General features: G+C 45.0%; 2 protein-coding genes across 5 annotated transcripts; both read left to right on the plus strand.

The window, feature by feature from the left end:
- Positions 1–455: 455 nt before the first annotated feature.
- On the plus strand, positions 456–10,929 carry hm13 (histocompatibility (minor) 13). Of its 4 annotated transcripts, XM_016664166.1 has the most exons (13): positions 456–1,085; positions 2,083–2,118; positions 3,359–3,457; positions 3,531–3,613; positions 3,685–3,773; positions 4,102–4,187; positions 4,261–4,386; positions 4,865–4,922; positions 4,993–5,113; positions 5,211–5,313; positions 5,420–5,505; positions 7,960–8,109; positions 9,508–10,929. In XM_016664166.1, the coding sequence occupies exons 1-13, from the start codon at positions 897–899 to the stop codon at positions 9,578–9,580; spliced, it is 1,299 nt and encodes a 432-aa protein (XP_016519652.1). In that variant the 5' UTR covers positions 456–896; the 3' UTR covers positions 9,581–10,929. The 4 variants fall into 4 exon arrangements, with proteins under 4 accessions (XP_016519652.1, XP_016519653.1, XP_016519654.1 ...); XM_016664167.1 differs by lacking the exon at positions 2,083–2,118 and having other exon boundaries at positions 460–1,085; XM_016664168.1 differs by lacking the exon at positions 7,960–8,109 and having other exon boundaries at positions 466–1,085.
- A 520-nt stretch (positions 10,930–11,449) lies between these two features.
- mrgbp (MRG/MORF4L binding protein) lies at positions 11,450–14,711 on the plus strand. The gene is made up of 5 exons (XM_007578210.2): positions 11,450–12,243; positions 12,631–12,752; positions 13,008–13,089; positions 13,215–13,289; positions 14,014–14,711. Exons 1-5 carry the CDS (start codon positions 12,102–12,104, stop codon positions 14,238–14,240), a joined length of 648 nt encoding a protein of 215 aa, XP_007578272.1. The 5' UTR covers positions 11,450–12,101; the 3' UTR covers positions 14,241–14,711.
- Positions 14,712–16,221: the final 1,510 nt, after the last annotated feature.

Raw genomic sequence — 16,221 nt, forward strand, 5'->3', positions numbered from 1 at the left:
CCCCTGAAAAAATTTCTGCCCCTCTCTTGCCACCCCATAAATATTTTTCTAGATCCGCCGCTGGACAACAGCAACCCTCCAGACCCCACTAGGGACAAGGGTGGACAGAAAATGGATGGATGACATTTAGCCAAACTCTGGAAACAAAGCAGAGTGAGACCTCTAGTCGCTTCATCTTTTTGTATTAGAAAATGTTGCTTATTAAAATTAGGAGGTAGAATAATCCTCCGTCTACTTTTTCTGCTGCCTCGGGAAACACATCAGAGTGAGCCATCTTCTTTCCTCCGCCTTTCTCTGCTTTAGGTAACGTGGCCTTACTGAAACTCAGGAAACGCATCAGAGTGAGCCCTCTGGTTCGCTTCAGGAAACAAGAGTGCAGAATTGGAGGGATATACTACGTTTATAAAATATTTAATTTAATATATATTACAGGGAGAGTCAGAGGGTAAAACTTTTCACATTTTTAAATTTTTTTTTGATGATCAATAAAATTTGAAAACTGATCATATATGTAGATTAAACAATAGATATTTTGAGTCACACTCCACACCAGTAGGTGACTTTAAACGGTAACAAAAAAAAAAAAAAATAATCCACACTACCACAGTGAACTATCTTGCTTCAGGAAACACATCAGAGTGAGCCCTCTCCTCAGTTCCGCCCCTCTCTGGGGTCTGCTTTAGGAAACGTGGCCTTAGAGACGCTAGAAACGCATCAGAGTGAGCCCTCTGCTGTCCTCCGCCCCTCTCTGCTTTAGGAAACGTGGCCTTACTGAGGTTTCGGCTGCTCCGGTAGATGAATGAGCCTCCCGCAGCGCCAGATCCCTCTTGTCTCCGCCTGTCAGTTCCCGCCGCATCCTTAGCAGCTCCCCTGTAGAACCTCCATCCGGAACCGCCATGGCAGAACCCGTTCCCGCGGCCGTCCCGAACGCCACCGACTCCAACGGGACCGAGGTGCTGAACGCCACGGCTAAATTCGTGGCCACCCCGGAGGGAACGGCGCTGGCCTACGGCAGCCTGGTGGTCATGGCCCTGCTGCCCATCTTCTTCGGAGCCCTGCGGTCCGTCACCTGCTCCAAGTCCAAGGTAAGCAGCGATCCGAACCGGCTGGTTCTGGGGGGACCGGGGTGGGGTTGAACCGCTAGCTCCGCCGTTTAGCATCCCCTGCTAACTGCGCTCTGACTGTTTATTGGCTTCAGTCTTTGAAGGGGCAGCGGCTCATAGATCATCACGGAACGGAGATAAAATGTTGTTAAAGGGAATAAAATGATCGGCCGGATTCCGTTAGAGCAGGTGTTCACTCCAGATGTTCACCTGCAGCCAGGTGACGGCAGGTTCGTCTCAGGGTTGGACTCAGCAGAACCTTGATCCAGATCCTGACCCGTGCTGACCCCTTGCTGTCTTCTTGGTGCTTGGAGTTCGTCCCAGTTCATCAGGACTGGGTGGTGGTGGCAGCATCATACTGTGGGGTGTTGCTTAATGGCCTCCAGCTGGACTGTTTCTCAGCTGGTGAGCCTCATCTGGATCAGAACTGGAGTTGGTTCTGAAACTGCAGCGAGTTTTTAAAATGAGTTATTAAATATGGTGAAAGTTTGTGAACTGGTTGGAGGAGGCCTGAGGAAGAACCAGAACTTCCTGGAGGAACTGAAGACCCAGTTCAGTCTGGAAACATCAAGAGATCCTCCAGGAACCTGGAGATGGATGGACGGGTTTCCTCCTGACCTCTGACCTCTGGGATGCAAGAGTGGAGAAGTCCAAAATGGATGGTTGGATGGATGAGTAAATGGTTGAATGTATGGATAGATGGACAGTTGGATGGATGGTTGGATGCTCATCTATTGTTTGTAAACCAAATGAAGCTCCTCCCTCTGTGTTTCTGATTGGCTCCCAGCTTCCAGGGAGCTGATTGGACAGCTGTGCTGTTGGTGTCACATGACTTCCTTCCTGCTTGTTAACTCGTTAATGTTCATCACCTGTTTCTCTTAAGGAGCTGATCTTCCAGGCTCCTGTCAGTCTGCAACTTGACCTCTGACCTCTCTCTCTGTCTGTCTGTCCGCCATCTTGTCTCTGCCTCCGTCTGTAGGAGCTCGGAGACGGTGGGTACGACTCTGGGTTCAGAGTGAGTATCAGAACCGAACCGCTTTGTTGTTCCAGCACAAACACAACATGAACCTGTCTGACGTTCTACTGGGTCAGAACCACGACCCAGTTCTGGTTCAGACCCAGTTCTAGTTCTGGTCGTGGTTCCATTTCTGGGTCAGAACCACGACCCAGTAGGACAGACTGGTGTGTAACTGTTCTGACCCGGCCGAACCAAACGGCTGACTTATTGCTCCAGGATGTGGTCAGGTTCTGGTGGTTCCGGTGGTTCTGCTCCACTGGGTCCAGGTTGGACCAGGGAGGCTTACAGAAGCTGCTGTTTAAACACCAGAACCAGATAATTGGATCATCTCTGTAGAACTGGACTGGGTTCTGATGAGGCCACTCTGGTTCTGGTGGATTGGATCAGGTTCTGAAGATTCTGGAACCCATTCCGTCTTCATGCTGGATCAGGGATGAGATGAGCCGCTGGTTCTGGAGCAAGACTGAAAGAACCGGAACCGCTCTGTTCAGCAGGAAGTGTGACCCAGTAGCTTCCAACATGGCTGCCGACAGCGTAAACAGGAAGTGTCCTTCAAAATAAAACCCAATATTAAATGAGGAAGTAGCAGAAGAAGAGTCGGTTTATGCTAAGCTAGTTCCTGAAACGCCTGGCAGCCATGTTGGACTCCAGCTGCGTCTCGGTACCAGGTGGTTCCGGCCCAGCGGTTGGCCGGGTTCTAGATGTTCCGTCATCGTCCTCTCTGGTCTGCATGTGGATCAGAACCGCCATGGATCCAGAACCGGTTCTGTTTGAAGCTAACGGTCCACTGTGGTGGTTCTGTTGTGTTCTAACACTGGCTGACGTGTTCTGCTGTGGGTTCTGGACTGAGGCATGTTGTTCTGCCTGGTTCTGTTTGTCCTGAACTCCCCGGCCGGCGCCGGGCCCGAGTGTCTCACCGGGTTTTTCAGAACCAACCGTTCTTTGCCTTTGGATCCACAGCGGGTTCTGAGACCCAGCTGAGAGCAGATGGTTCTGATGAATCCCTCCTCCCGCTATCAGAACATAGCCGGATCCGAACTCGAATCCTCCGTGAGGTCAGAGGTCACCCAGGAGCCAGAACTCCACATCCGTCTACAGGTTCTGGATTCATGTCCGTGTTCTAACGGTGCACACGGTCCAGATCCAGCTGAAGGACTCCAGTCCTGCAGCTGCTGGGTTCTGATCTGGTTCTGATCCGGTTCTGCTCAGACCATCATCCTGTCCGTGTTCCTCCCAGAACTCTGCCGACGCCCCGGAGACCATCACCAGCCGGGACGCGGCCCGGTTCCCCATCATCGCCAGCTGCACGCTGTTCGGACTCTACCTCTTCTTCAAGGTGAGTTCGGACCTCTCGGTTCTGCTCGGCTGCCGGGTCGGCCGGTTCTCACTGAGCACGCTCCGTCCTGCAGGTGTTCTCCCAGGAATACATCAACCTGCTGCTGTCCGTGTACTTCTTCGTCCTGGGCGTCCTGGCTCTGTCCCACACCATGAGGTACCGTCAGAACCGGGATCGGGTCCACCAGCGCTGCTGCCTCCCCGTCTAATTCCGTGTCTGTCTTCCAGTCCTGCCATGGCCAGAATCTTCCCAGAGTCGTTCCCCAACAAGCAGTACCAGCTGCTGTTCACCCAGGGCTCTGGAGAGTCCAAAGAAGGTGAGACCATCGGATCACCGGACAGAACCAGGTCTGCGGTTCAGGTGTTCCAGAACCGCCAATCCTGTGGTCTGAACACCTCCAGACCGTTTGATGAAGGTTGAATCGGACCTCCCAGTATCACCTGCACTACGGTTGATAAATTAGATGTTTAGAGTTTGACGGTGAAATAACCCAGAGAAGTTTCTGTTAAACGGCTGCAGGCGGTTCTGATGGTTCTGATCCGTCAGTTCGGCTTCAGGAGTTTCAGGAAGTTGCTGTATTTTCTGTTATTTTTTTAATCAACGTTCTTCCAGCAAAATGTGACAGATTCTCTTTCTGCCTCCAGAAATAGTGAATTATGAGTTTGACACCAAGAACCTGGTGTGTCTGGTCCTCAGCAGCGTGGTCGGGGTTTGGTACCTGCTCAAAAAGGTAAACTCACCGTCCCACTGTTCGCCTGCTGCGCTCTCAGCCAATCACAGCGCTTGTTTCTGTGACATAACAGCACTGGATAGCCAATAACGTGTTTGGCCTGGCGTTCGCGCTGAATGGGGTGGAGCTGCTGCACCTGAACAACGTCAGTACCGGCTGCATCCTGCTGGGGGGGCTGTTCATCTACGACGTCTTCTGGGTGAGAATCCTACTTACATGGTACAGGAAGTGGTGTGTGCTTTTCAAAATAAAAATACACCATTTTTTTTCTTTGCGTTGTAGAAATGATTTTTGCATTAAGACGATTCAACTTTTTAAATGTTAATTCAATAAAACAGATTAAAGATTAATTTAATGCTGTGCAAAGAAGCAGCTCTCACTCTGAGTCTCTGATTTACTGAAGGTCAGTGAACGCACCACAGGATGTAAAGATGTGTTCAGACCAGGAAGATATTTGGAGAAATTCAATAATTAACATTTTTTAGTAAGATGTCAAATAGGATTATAAAAATATTAAGAAAATATGTTTATTGTACTTTTATTTACGTAATAATTCTAAATAAAATTACGTTAATTACAAATTATTTAAAAATAATTTTAAAAATGTAAAATTCCGAATAAAAATACATTTAAGGAAAATTACAATAAACACAATATTTAGTAAATATTGTCTCCAGGTGTTTGGGACCAACGTCATGGTAACGGTGGCCAAGTCGTTCGAGGCACCGATCAAACGTGAGTCGACGTTTCAGAGCACTTCCTGCTTCCTGCGGCTCTGGTTCTGACCCGAGTCTCTGTCTCCCAGTGGTGTTTCCTCAGGACTTACTGGAGAAAGGACTGGAGGCCAGTAACTTCGCCATGCTGGGACTGGGAGACATCGTCATCCCGGGCATCTTCATCGCCCTGCTGCTGCGCTTCGACGTCAGGTAGCGCCCGGCGCCGCCCGCTCTCCCTCCGCGGCGTCTCCGCTCACCTGTCCCGACCCGTCCTCGTGTCCTCATGTCTCCGTCTGTCTGTCCACAGCCTGAAGAAGAACAGCAGGACGTACTTCTACTCCAGCTTCCTGGCCTACATCTTCGGTCTGGGCCTCACCATCTTCGTCATGCACACCTTCAAACACGCACAGGTAGGAGGCGGGGCCAGACGTCTGATGTCCGGGAAGCTTTATCAGAACCACGGAATCGGACCGGGTCAGTGGAACCGGGTTCCTGACTCTCTCTCTCTCTCTGCAGCCCGCCCTGCTCTACCTCGTCCCCGCCTGCGTCGGTTTCCCCGTCGTCGTGGCGCTCTGCAAGGGCGAGCTCACCGAGATGTTCAGGTGAGTAACCATGGCAACCGCCAGGTACTGACGGTTGATCTTCCGATGAGGAAAATAAACCTGCATCAATCTGTCCATACGTCGGGTCAAAGGTCATTTCTGGTTTCACATTTTAAAAACTAAATATTGTTAATAATCAACAATAAAAATGAGCTGAAATAAAAACATTAAATGGTAGAAAAATAAAATCCAGAAACGGTTCAAGAGCTTCAGAACCGTCTCTATAGGCCCGGGGCCTCAAACTCGATTTACCCAGGGGCCACTGGAGGCAGAGTCTGGGTGAGGCTGGGCTGCATGAAGGATTCATTTTTAAAATGTCATCAGCATTTCATTATTTATCCAACACATGAACTGCAGGCTTTGGCTTGACAAAGACATGATGAGGGTGAGACAAAGTTTAGTTTATTCCGCTTGGCGTCGCTCTTGTTCTACGTTTCATAAAAGTCTTTAGCCAGCTAGTATGGCAAGCCGTTGTAACATAAATTCTGTTTTACCGCCCTTACATTCCAGATATCTCAAATTGTTTTGTGACTAAACGTTTTAGCGATTTAAGATATCTCTAATTACATTCTGACTAGTCAAAATGACGTCAGATTTACCATTGACTATTTTAGAGACTTCAATTCAAGATGTCTACAATGAATTACTGACTATATGAAATACACATTTCAGATATCTACAATTAAATTATGACTGGTCATAATTCTAATTGAAGATATCTCTAATGACTCCATAATTCAAGATATCTTAAATGTATTTTTGGATAGGAGAAATGAAGTTTTGACTTGTGAAAATTAAAGATATCTTGAATTGTAACTTTGACTAGTCAGAATTATTTTTTAAGATATCTCTAAATGAATTAGAGATCTTGAATTACACAGCTTTTCTATTTAAGACTAGTCAGAATGACATTATTGATATCTTGAATTGGTTTTCTGTCTAGTCAAAACGTCCCTTACTTGCGTAGCAATTTGAAAGTTTAATAAAACAATGATAAATAGAGAAAACGAAAAAAGTTGTTTGAAAATGCGCCACTTTCATGTTGAAAATGGTTTGACAAAAACAATTTCAGCTTTTCAAAGCTGTTTTAAGTGCATTCGGTTCATCAGAAATGAATAAACAGGAAATTCTTTGCAGATATCAGAAGCAGTCTTATAGTTTATGAAGTTTTTCTATCTCTGCATTTCCAACATTGTCGAGCTCTTTCTAATTTGTGGCATTTACTGACAATTTTGTGCAGGAAACATAAAATCCTGCAGGCAACTGTTTGGACACCACAAAGGGTCTTCCACGTCATTCTTAATTCAGAGATCTAAAATTGTAATTCTGACTAGTCATAATTGCGTTGAAGATATCTTAAATCGTAATTACAGTTATGTGTCCCGTCAAATGACAGATCCAGTGACGTCATTTGAAATATCTTGAAAGGAATTTTGACTCGTCAAAATGTAATTGAAGAAATCTTGAATTATTATTCTTACTAGTCAAAATGTAAATACAGATATCTTAAATTACCATTCCGGATAGTCAAAATGTAGTTTGTCTAGTCAAAATGCATTTTTAGATATCTGGAATGTAATTACGGATAGTCAGATAAAACCAAATTTATGTTAAAACGGCTTGCCATACTGCTGGCAACGTATGGAGAACGTCTCGACGCGTGACGTCATCACCGCTTCTACTTGTCAAACAGGCGGCGGATGACGAGCAGCCGGTCGCCTTTCTCTGCGTTTGATCGTGGCATTAATGGTAGAAAGAACCGGAATGGCGACTGCAGGGAAGGAAACTGGTACCGGACCGGTCCATCATCCACCGCTCTGTTGTTAACAAGCGTCGTGTGCATGAAGTCAGTGTAGCTTAGCCTAGCACCGAATGTCAGCCATGAGAGGAACGGTGGGCGGGACTTCCTTCAGAGGTCCGCTCACCCTGTGGGTCGCACTAATATACTTTCATATCACGGTGGGGCCACCAGACATCGTCCTGCAGGCCGCTGGAGTGAGACCTCTGCTATGGACTGTCCATCCATAGTCAGACGAAATCCGTCTGTCTGTCCGTCCATCTGGTCCAACCTGGACGGGTCTCTGGTTCTTCTGATCCTTAATCCTGCAGATGAAACCCAGAGGTTCTGGTTCTACTTCTGTTGCTCAAACTGTCACGTCTGGGTCTGAGCTGGACAGACGGTTCCGCCATGTTTGGGCTGGTGGAGCGCCTCCTGCTAGACTGTCTGGATGTTTTCTGGATTCTGATTGGACGATGAGGCTGATGTTTCGGGTCAGGACTCAGGAGTAGAAGATCCAGCTGCCATCTTTCCTTTTCTTTCCTGTTTGCTCTTCCTCACTTAATCATCCTCATCCTCACTCTGATTAATTTGCAGTTTAAGATAAAAATCTTACATTCTTCTTCTCTTCTGTTCCTCATCCTCACCTCTTCATTTCATCCTCCCCATCGCCATAGCTACGAGTCATCAGAGGAAGTCCTTCCTGCCTCTCCACGCATCACTTCCTTCCCGACTGTCAGCGGCTCTCCTGCAAGCCTGGCTGCATCCATGGAAACCATGGCAACCGGCTCCTCCCCCCGACACTGCCGTGTTCTGCCCACCTCCATGTAGGAGCTAAGCCCCGCCCCCTGCCCTTAATGCCCCGCCTCTCTGACCCCTGGGCAGGTAGAACGCCCGTTCATTAGTCCTCCAGGATCAAAACGGACCCGGTTTACTCAGACGGGATCAGAAGTCCAAACGTTTCAGTCTCGCCATCAAACGTTTAGGGATGAAGTTTAAAAACGGAGAGTTTTGGATCCTAAACCAGAACCAACAGAACGTTTTTGGTATTTAGCCGAAGCTAATGCTTTGGCATCAACTTCAAACATGTTGATGCCAACTGTGATACATGTGCTATATCGCCCTCATCTGGATCAAATCTGTCATTACACATCTTCCTGTGTGGTTTACACTTCATCAAAACAAAACTTTGTTTTCTAGTTGCTAAGTTTTGCTAGCTCTGTTGCTAATTCAGTCAAATTAACGTTCATTCAGAAAGCAGTTGGACGTCAGGAGATTTTCAACTGTTTACTGTAGAACTACAGCAATGCATTCTGGGTACAAAGTAAACAATCTGCTGCACCGCATCACAGGGGGAGAATGGGAGGAGATCCTTCAAAAAAGCTAAAAAATAATTCATATAGAATGGACGCCTTCTGCCTTTTCTTACTTTAATTGGAGACTTCTGTTTGATTATAGAAACTATTTTTAAGCTGCACTTCTATTCGGACAGGGAGGCATTAAACTGTAGTTACAGCAGCTCGCCACCAGTGGGCGTATAGAACACAGTGAGCCAACGGCTGGTTGACGCGGTAACGGCAACTGCTGGTCGGCGGTGGCGCTCACTGTCGCTCTTGTCTGTGTTAACAGTTGTCAGCGATAAAAACCTGCGAAATGGCACTGATTAGTTAAGTGTTAACGCCCCTGGCTGTTTGTTCCTGAGTCGTTTCCTCTTTTCTCCTCGTTCTTACTTGCCTCTTGCTCAGTTCCATTTAAAAATGGGAGAGAAAACTGAACTGCTGTGTAAACACACTTCAAAATAAGAGCATCAACATAAACAATTGATGACTAAAGCTTCAACACAGATGTCAAACTTTACTCAACTGAGTTTACAAAACAACCAAGTAAATTAACGCTAAGCTAAGTGCACTAAATATTTTAAAAGTTAGCAAAAATGCTAAAGCGTCATGGTAAAAATTAGCTCTGCTATTAGCACATTAGCACATTAGGAAGTGAGCCCACCATCAAATCAAAAAGGGAGCTGTGGTTTATGAATATTTAATGAAATGTTGCAGAGCCAGGAGGAACAGATGGTCTGATCTCTAAACAGTTTTTATGAAGCTTTATGAACGGAGTTGGTTAAATCTGACAGCATGACTTTACTGGTTTCTGATGGTTCCACATCAACCTTCAGCTTCATTCTGACATCACACACAGTAAAATCAAACATGGCTCCCTCTCTGCAGGTACGAGGAGTCATCTGAGGAGGCGGAGCCTAAAGAGGAGTCATCAGAACCTGAGAAGAAAAAGGACCAATAGTATTTGTCGCTGCCACCCTCCCACCCTGTTACATTTCATTAATAAGCCCCCCCCTTCCTTAGGGGCGGGGCTTATGTTGCCAAAGTGTTTGTGTCTGGTCTCCATGGTTACAGCTTCTATGGTACCATGAGGGGTGGAGTTTTGTTTCTGCTCGGTGCCTGACTCCTCCTTCTCGTCACAGCTGCAGTCATTGGAGCGCAGAGCTGCTGGGGGGCGGGGTCAGGCGAGTGGGCGGGGCTTGTGTGTCTGGACCAGGAAGCCGTTAAGCCGGAGTTTCCTCAGCACGTCTCTGCTTCATGCTTCTGTCCGCTCACCTTTACCTGCTTCAGTTTCACTTTGTTCTTGTAAAAACGTCACAGTTTTAATGTTTCTGAATGTTTACAGCTTTTCCTCCAAACATCTGGATGAATCCAGGTGTTTCCTGTCAGAGCTGAGCGGTGAAATCAATTCAAACTTTTTATTTCTGTATCATCACTTCAGCTTTTCCCCCATTAACGTAAAACGGCTGTGACTCAGTCTGTCTGAGCTCTGATGTGTTTATTAGATTTTAAGGGTCAGTTTTATCATTTTGAGTCATTCTTTTTCTTCTTTTTGAACTTTGTTTTTTCAGACAGGAAGAAAAATGCAGAAAATCACCAGATTGTTGAGATGAGGGGTGAAAATGAACTTTATTTGGAAGGTTAAGGGATCAAAGTTTCTCCTAGATCTTCTCTGCAGCTGCAGGAAGCAGCGACCCCGCCCCCTCATTCTAAAATCTGATTGGTTGTCAGGCTGGAGGAGGAGGAGTCAGGTCAGCCAATCAGGGGATTTCAGCCTCGTTCTGATTGGTTGACAGGAGATAAAGGACAATATTTACTGATGCAGTTTTCTGTCATATCTTAAAATATTTGAGGAAAGTTGAATAAGTGTAAACATTAAAGGAGAGCTTTAGTTTTGTACAACATGTAGAAATGAGTCCAGAGGTGCTCAAACTGCTGGACTGCTCAGAACTACATTTCCCATCATGCCCAGGCTTTGACATGTAAATCAGGTGATGTGGAAAGGTCTAGAAAGACTTTATTTGACCCTCTGAGCTGCAGATTCTCAGCTTTGCGTTAATATTTCTGTTGTGATCGATGGTTGACGCTTTATTATTGACAGTTTTGTATTTTGATGTAAATCCGATCGGTTCTAAAGTCCTGCTTGTATCCGGCTCCGTGGAGTTCAGTAGCCTTCATAGAGTTTAACTCTGAGATGTTTTTTCTTTTTCTTCTTCTCTGTATCTGAGCGCAGTCGCTTCTCGGCCCAAACTGTCTGTTGGATTTGCAATAAACCTTCTGGTGGTTTGGTCACAAACTGGAGAAGCACAACTCTGTCTGTCTGCTTCTCTGACTGCATTAAAATCACAACTGTAGACGCCACGGTTCTTCCAAACAGGCTACGCTGTGACCTTTGACCTGCTGACAGGCCTGCAGAGAAGCTCTTTCTCTGAGCTTCACACTTAATTTCATTTTTTGTAGGAAAAGGAAGTTATTCATTGATCCAAAACTTAAAAAAAAATATAATAAAAATATTGTAATTTATTTTCAAATTTTATTTCAATACTTGGGTCACTTTTTTTATTGTTGCTGTATTTAGCCAAGTTTAAAAACTCTATTAAAAGCTCATTTGGATGCAACAAAGTCAGCTTTTCAGAAAAAGTTTCTGCTTGTTATAGAAACTTTTTTTTATTTAATTTATTTTTTTACTTTTATGTTCGTAACAATTCCACCCTGATAAATGAAATCAACCGTCTGTGATGGATGGATCAAATTTCTATCATGTTTTTAATTGCAGTTGGAGGGCCACACAAAATCAATCCAAAAGACAAAAATGGCCCCTGTGCTGCACTTTGGACACCCCTGGTCTAGGTGTTGTTACCTAGGTGACACAGAAAACAGGCTACGACACCGGACACACTGTTTTGATTTTCCTAAACGGTAATTTAAAAAATGTCCGCATTCAGTTTGAGTAGCAAAATCTCTTAATTTATATTTTTGATGAAAATCAATGGATTCATCATTTGAAAGGTCAAAAATCCGCAATTACAGTTGAATATATGTAGATATATATTTATGATTAGTCAGAATTATATTTGTAGATGTCTGAATTGTTTTAACTGAGCCGTTCAAACACTTGCCTGTGCACAAAATTGTCAGAAAATGCCAATGTATAAAGGCGTCAGGAGTATGCGACTCTTTAAAACGCATTTGATGCGCTAAAAGTTCCGCTGAAAATGGAGCATTTTCAAAAAATAATTTTCATTGATTCATGGAAATTTAAAAATGCTCCGTAAATCTGGGCCGTCAGAACAAAACAATTATTCAGCATATCAGCGACGTCTGAATAGAAATAGAAAAGCCGTCAAGATTAAAAACTAAAGTTTAAGGTCGCTCCAAGTCGCTTTTATTTTTGAAAATCAGCTGCCTACTTCCGGTTCCGGTCTGATTATCGCGGCTTGAAAGCCTTTCGGTTTTACTCGGTTCTTATCTGGTTTTTGAAGATGGGGGAGGCAGATGTGACCCTCAGTCAGACCGAGGAGAAGCCCCCGGACTCGGCTCTGGTTCCCGGGGAGGACTCGGTGGTCTGGAGCCACGAAGTGGAGGTGTGTCTTTTCCACGCGATGATCGGGCACAAACCAGTGGGTAAGACTGCTAACGCTAGCTCTGGTGCTAACAGCTCCCACTGGAGACCTGGTGAATCCAAACTGGCACCGGAACCAGTCCGAGACCAGCTTAACCCGAACATTAGACGGACCCAGATCAGTTCAACCCACATCCGAGACATACTGGGACCAGTTTAAGCAGAAACTGGGTCAGTCTGATCCCAGTTTGTCGCTGGTTGGTTCCGGACTCTGTAAAAAAAATCTGGAAGTTGATTTTTGTATTTTCTGAATAAATATGCAAAATAAGTTTGAGAAGAAAAAAATATTTTAAGAATTTATTCCAAACAAATATATAATATGGCATCCATCCAATTACTCATCTGACAGGTTGGTTCTGTTGGTTCTGACGGGTCGGTTCTGTTTCCAGGAGTGAACCGCCACTTCCACATGATCTGCATCCGGGATAAATTCAGCCAGAACATCGGCAGGCAGGTTTCTTCCTCCGTCATCTGGGACCATCTGGGGACCATGTACGACATGCAGGCTCTGGTACGCACACAGATGGAGTAATACACACACTCACAGTAATACACACACACAGTAATACACACACACACACACACACACTCACAGTAATACACACACACAGTAATACACACACACAGTAATACACACACACAGTAATACACACACACACAGTAATACACACACACACTCACAATAATACACACACACACAGACATACAGACACAGTAACACACACTTGCTGTGTTTTCCTCTGAACCGGTTCTGTGTGTCGAGCAGCACGAGTCGGAGATCCTGCCGTTTCCGAACACAGAGAAGAGTTTCTCGCTGCCAGAGGAGATCATCCAGGAGGTGAAAGGAGGTAAGGTCCTCTTCCTGTTCTGCCATCTTGTCCTTCCTCTCATCTCCTGAGGAGTCTTCCTCGGCAGTGGACCCGGCGGGGGAATGTTCCGGTTGTGATGAACGATGATCTCGATGTGTTTGCAGGCAAGCTGGGCTCAGAGGAGGATACCAAGGAGGAGTTCAGGATGGAGAGAGAACCTCCTGCTACACATGAAGAAGGTCAAGCTCTCCTGCTTTTGTTTTCAGCCACATGTGCTTTATCAGGCGTCTCTAGACTGCAGTGACTGTTGCGAGTCTTGTGACGACAGATGAAATGCTGCTAATACAGACAGAACTTTAGAACTACATATAAAACGCTGCAACTGCGGCAGGAACGCCATGACTACAGACGGACAGAACGCCTCGACCAAATGCAATGCCTACGGACGAAACGTTGCAACCACAGACTACTGACAAAATGCTGCAATCACAGGAGATCGAAGCAAAAGCAGAAATGCCGCAAACGGCAAATGTAAAATACTGTAAACTTGCTCCACCTAACAGAAGTCCTCCCGACCACCAGGGGGAGTCTGGAGCAGGAAGTATTACCAACATAAACATGCTGCTGTTCTGTAATTTAAAAGACAGTGAGATTAAGGAAGATGCTTTTCTTTCTTCCTCTAACTTTCTCCTGGACGTCTTTTCTGAGGGTCTGCTCTCACATGATTTGTTTTTCGACTCCCCCTAGTGATCCGGAGGACTTTTGGTTCATCTGTAGTTGCAGCGTTTTCCTGTTGCATTTATTTTCTCTGAATCAGGAATGTTTTAGTGATTATCCTTAACCGGATCGTTCCGTCAGAGCAGGTTTATCAGTAGTGAGGGACAGGAAGTGGGACAGGACATGTGGACGTCTCTGCAGATCATCCTTTCCTATGCTAACTCGGTTTTCCCATTTCTCCCACAGGAAGTAACTCTTCTATGAAGATGTCGGAGCGAACGAGCGGCAGTCGGGAAAAAGAGAAGGAGCGTGACAAGGAGAAGGGTGGAGGTGAAGCAGCAGCAGCAGGAGGAGGAGGAGGAGGAGGAGGAGCGAAGGAGGCGGAGAAGAGGAAGAGGAGCCGAGCCACAGAGAAACTGCTGTCGTCTTCCAACCCGGCGAGTCCGGGAGGCGCCAAGAGGAGGCGGACCTGAGAGCTGGACTCTGATTGGCTGCCTTACGCTGACTTCTCTTGTCAGCAGGAAGTGACACGTTTGGACCACCAGTTTATTTCCTGTAGGTTTTTGTTTTCCGTGTTCATGTTTCCCATGGAGCCGAGCAGAACTCTGGACCGAACGCGGCTCTGCTGGATGAACCGCTGCAGTTCTGCTCCGAACTCCGGTCGACCCGGTTCTGGAGAACTCAGTCGCTCCGTCTTCCAGGCTCCAGGGATCGCAGCCGAGTCGGACCTCTGGGAATGTTTCTCCTTCTGAAATCTGCTGCAAACAAGCAGAAAAACACATTTACAGTATGATGCTTTCCTCTTTCATATTTTTTAGCTTATGTTTAGTTTCAGTTTCATACAGCATGGGATATTTTAAAATGTTATTCTTGGTTTTTATTTTTATTAAAATATTTATTCATGATAACAAGACTGTTGGTGACATTAAAGATGAACTCCTGAGTGTTGTTGCACTTTTTCTTTTCAATTCAAAAATGCTTTTTTGATACTAGATATCTTGGGCCAAAGATTTCCTGCAGCAGTCGGATAAAACAAACAGAAAACGTCCTTAATGTCCCACAGCGCGGTAATTCAGGTGTAACTGCAGCAGCAGCATATATAGGTCACACAGAAGGCCAGGGAGTATTTAAAATACATACAAAAAACAAAATTAACATTATTACTATACTGTACACAATTATAACATATGCATTTATTAACCAAAACATTCATAATCCTGACTTCTGTTATTTTTTTCCCATTCAAACATAAATGAGGCCTTAGAGATTAAGCTAAAAACTATTTTTATTTCCATATAAACCAACAGAAGTGGGAAACTCCAGTTTTTATTTGGTGTTCCATCAAACTTTGTGACCATCAGATGTTGTGACCCTTGAGGAGGCTGTCAGGATGCCTGACTGAAATGCAGCTGATCAGACCGAAAATTATCTGTCGGTTTTAAACTGCAGGATGAAGAAAGTTACATAAAATAGTTTTGTTTTAGTATAAAGACCATACAAAATTGGTATTTCGGTCGCGCTTAGTGATAGCTCCCCCTGATGGTAGCAGAAGTTAGCGTAACACCTGCTGTTCCACCAACCTCCTTCCACTCCATTAATAATAAACGCGGTGCCGCCATCTTGAAACGGCTGAAGGCGAGAGTGTTTCAGCGGCACAAACCCCGAAGAGTCCAAGTAAGTACACGAAGAAATGTTTTATTGCCTGTAATTTACTTCCAGTTCTCCTTCTGAACCAGACTAGGACAGTTCTGAAGGAGAAATTAGACTTCCTGATTGCTGTCCTTGGAAAAGATTAAGCTAGCAAGCTGGCATTAGCATTAGCATTAGCATTAGCGATGTTAACGTTGGTAAACATTCTGGATCTTATTTGTCTTGTTGGAGGAAAAAAATATTTAGAAGGCCTTTAATGTGTGTAATTACATTTTAGAAACGGAAAAAATAGTAGTAACCTATGCTGGAATAATCCTAATTTATGCAGAAATGCGTGAATCTGAAGGCTTCGTAATGTTAGCTTTTTCTGTGTTTGCTGTGAATGTTCTGTAACCTCCGTGCTGCTGCCAGTCTAACATGGATTCTCTGCAAAAGAGATTTTTTTTTTTTACCTCTGGTATTTTCGTGGTGAAGTAAAGGTTAAATAATGTAAAAATATAAACAAATTAATTTAATGAATTTTAGTGTCATATGAATCTAAATAGAGTATTTTTTCCTAACATGCTTTGTAACAGGTAAGCACAGGAAGCCTTACATATTTAAATTTGAATTTCTTACATCGCCTTAAGATTGAAATTTCTTTTCCCTCTTTTATTGGGCTTTTATATTAATTATAAAACGTTTTTGAACCCCCTCACATTTGTTTACACAAACGCACATAAAAAAAAAAAAATTAGTTCCCTTCTCCCCCCCCACTGCTGCGCTCTCTCTCTCTCTCTCTCTCTCTCTCTCTCTCTCTCTCTC

The sequence above is a fragment of the Poecilia formosa genome, unplaced genomic scaffold (assembly GCF_000485575.1).
Source record: "Poecilia formosa unplaced genomic scaffold, Poecilia_formosa-5.1.2 Scaffold471, whole genome shotgun sequence".
Lineage (NCBI taxonomy): Eukaryota > Metazoa > Chordata > Actinopteri > Cyprinodontiformes > Poeciliidae > Poecilia > Poecilia formosa.

Bases quoted from the DNA above. Each gene is read 5' to 3' on its own strand.
- hm13 (XM_016664166.1), top strand. From the start codon at position 897: ATGGCAGAACCCGTTCCCGCGGCCGTCCCGAACGCCACCGACTCCAAC. The intron at 3,458-3,530 runs GTGAGTTCGGAC...TCCGTCCTGCAG, and splicing joins GACTCTACCTCTTCTTCAAG to GTGTTCTCCCAGGAATACAT. The intron at 4,923-4,992 runs GTGAGTCGACGT...TCTGTCTCCCAG, and splicing joins GTTCGAGGCACCGATCAAAC to TGGTGTTTCCTCAGGACTTA.
- mrgbp (XM_007578210.2), top strand. From the start codon at position 12,102: ATGGGGGAGGCAGATGTGACCCTCAGTCAGACCGAGGAGAAGCCCCCG. The intron at 12,244-12,630 runs GTAAGACTGCTA...TTCTGTTTCCAG, and splicing joins GATCGGGCACAAACCAGTGG to GAGTGAACCGCCACTTCCAC. The intron at 13,090-13,214 runs GTAAGGTCCTCT...ATGTGTTTGCAG, and splicing joins CATCCAGGAGGTGAAAGGAG to GCAAGCTGGGCTCAGAGGAG.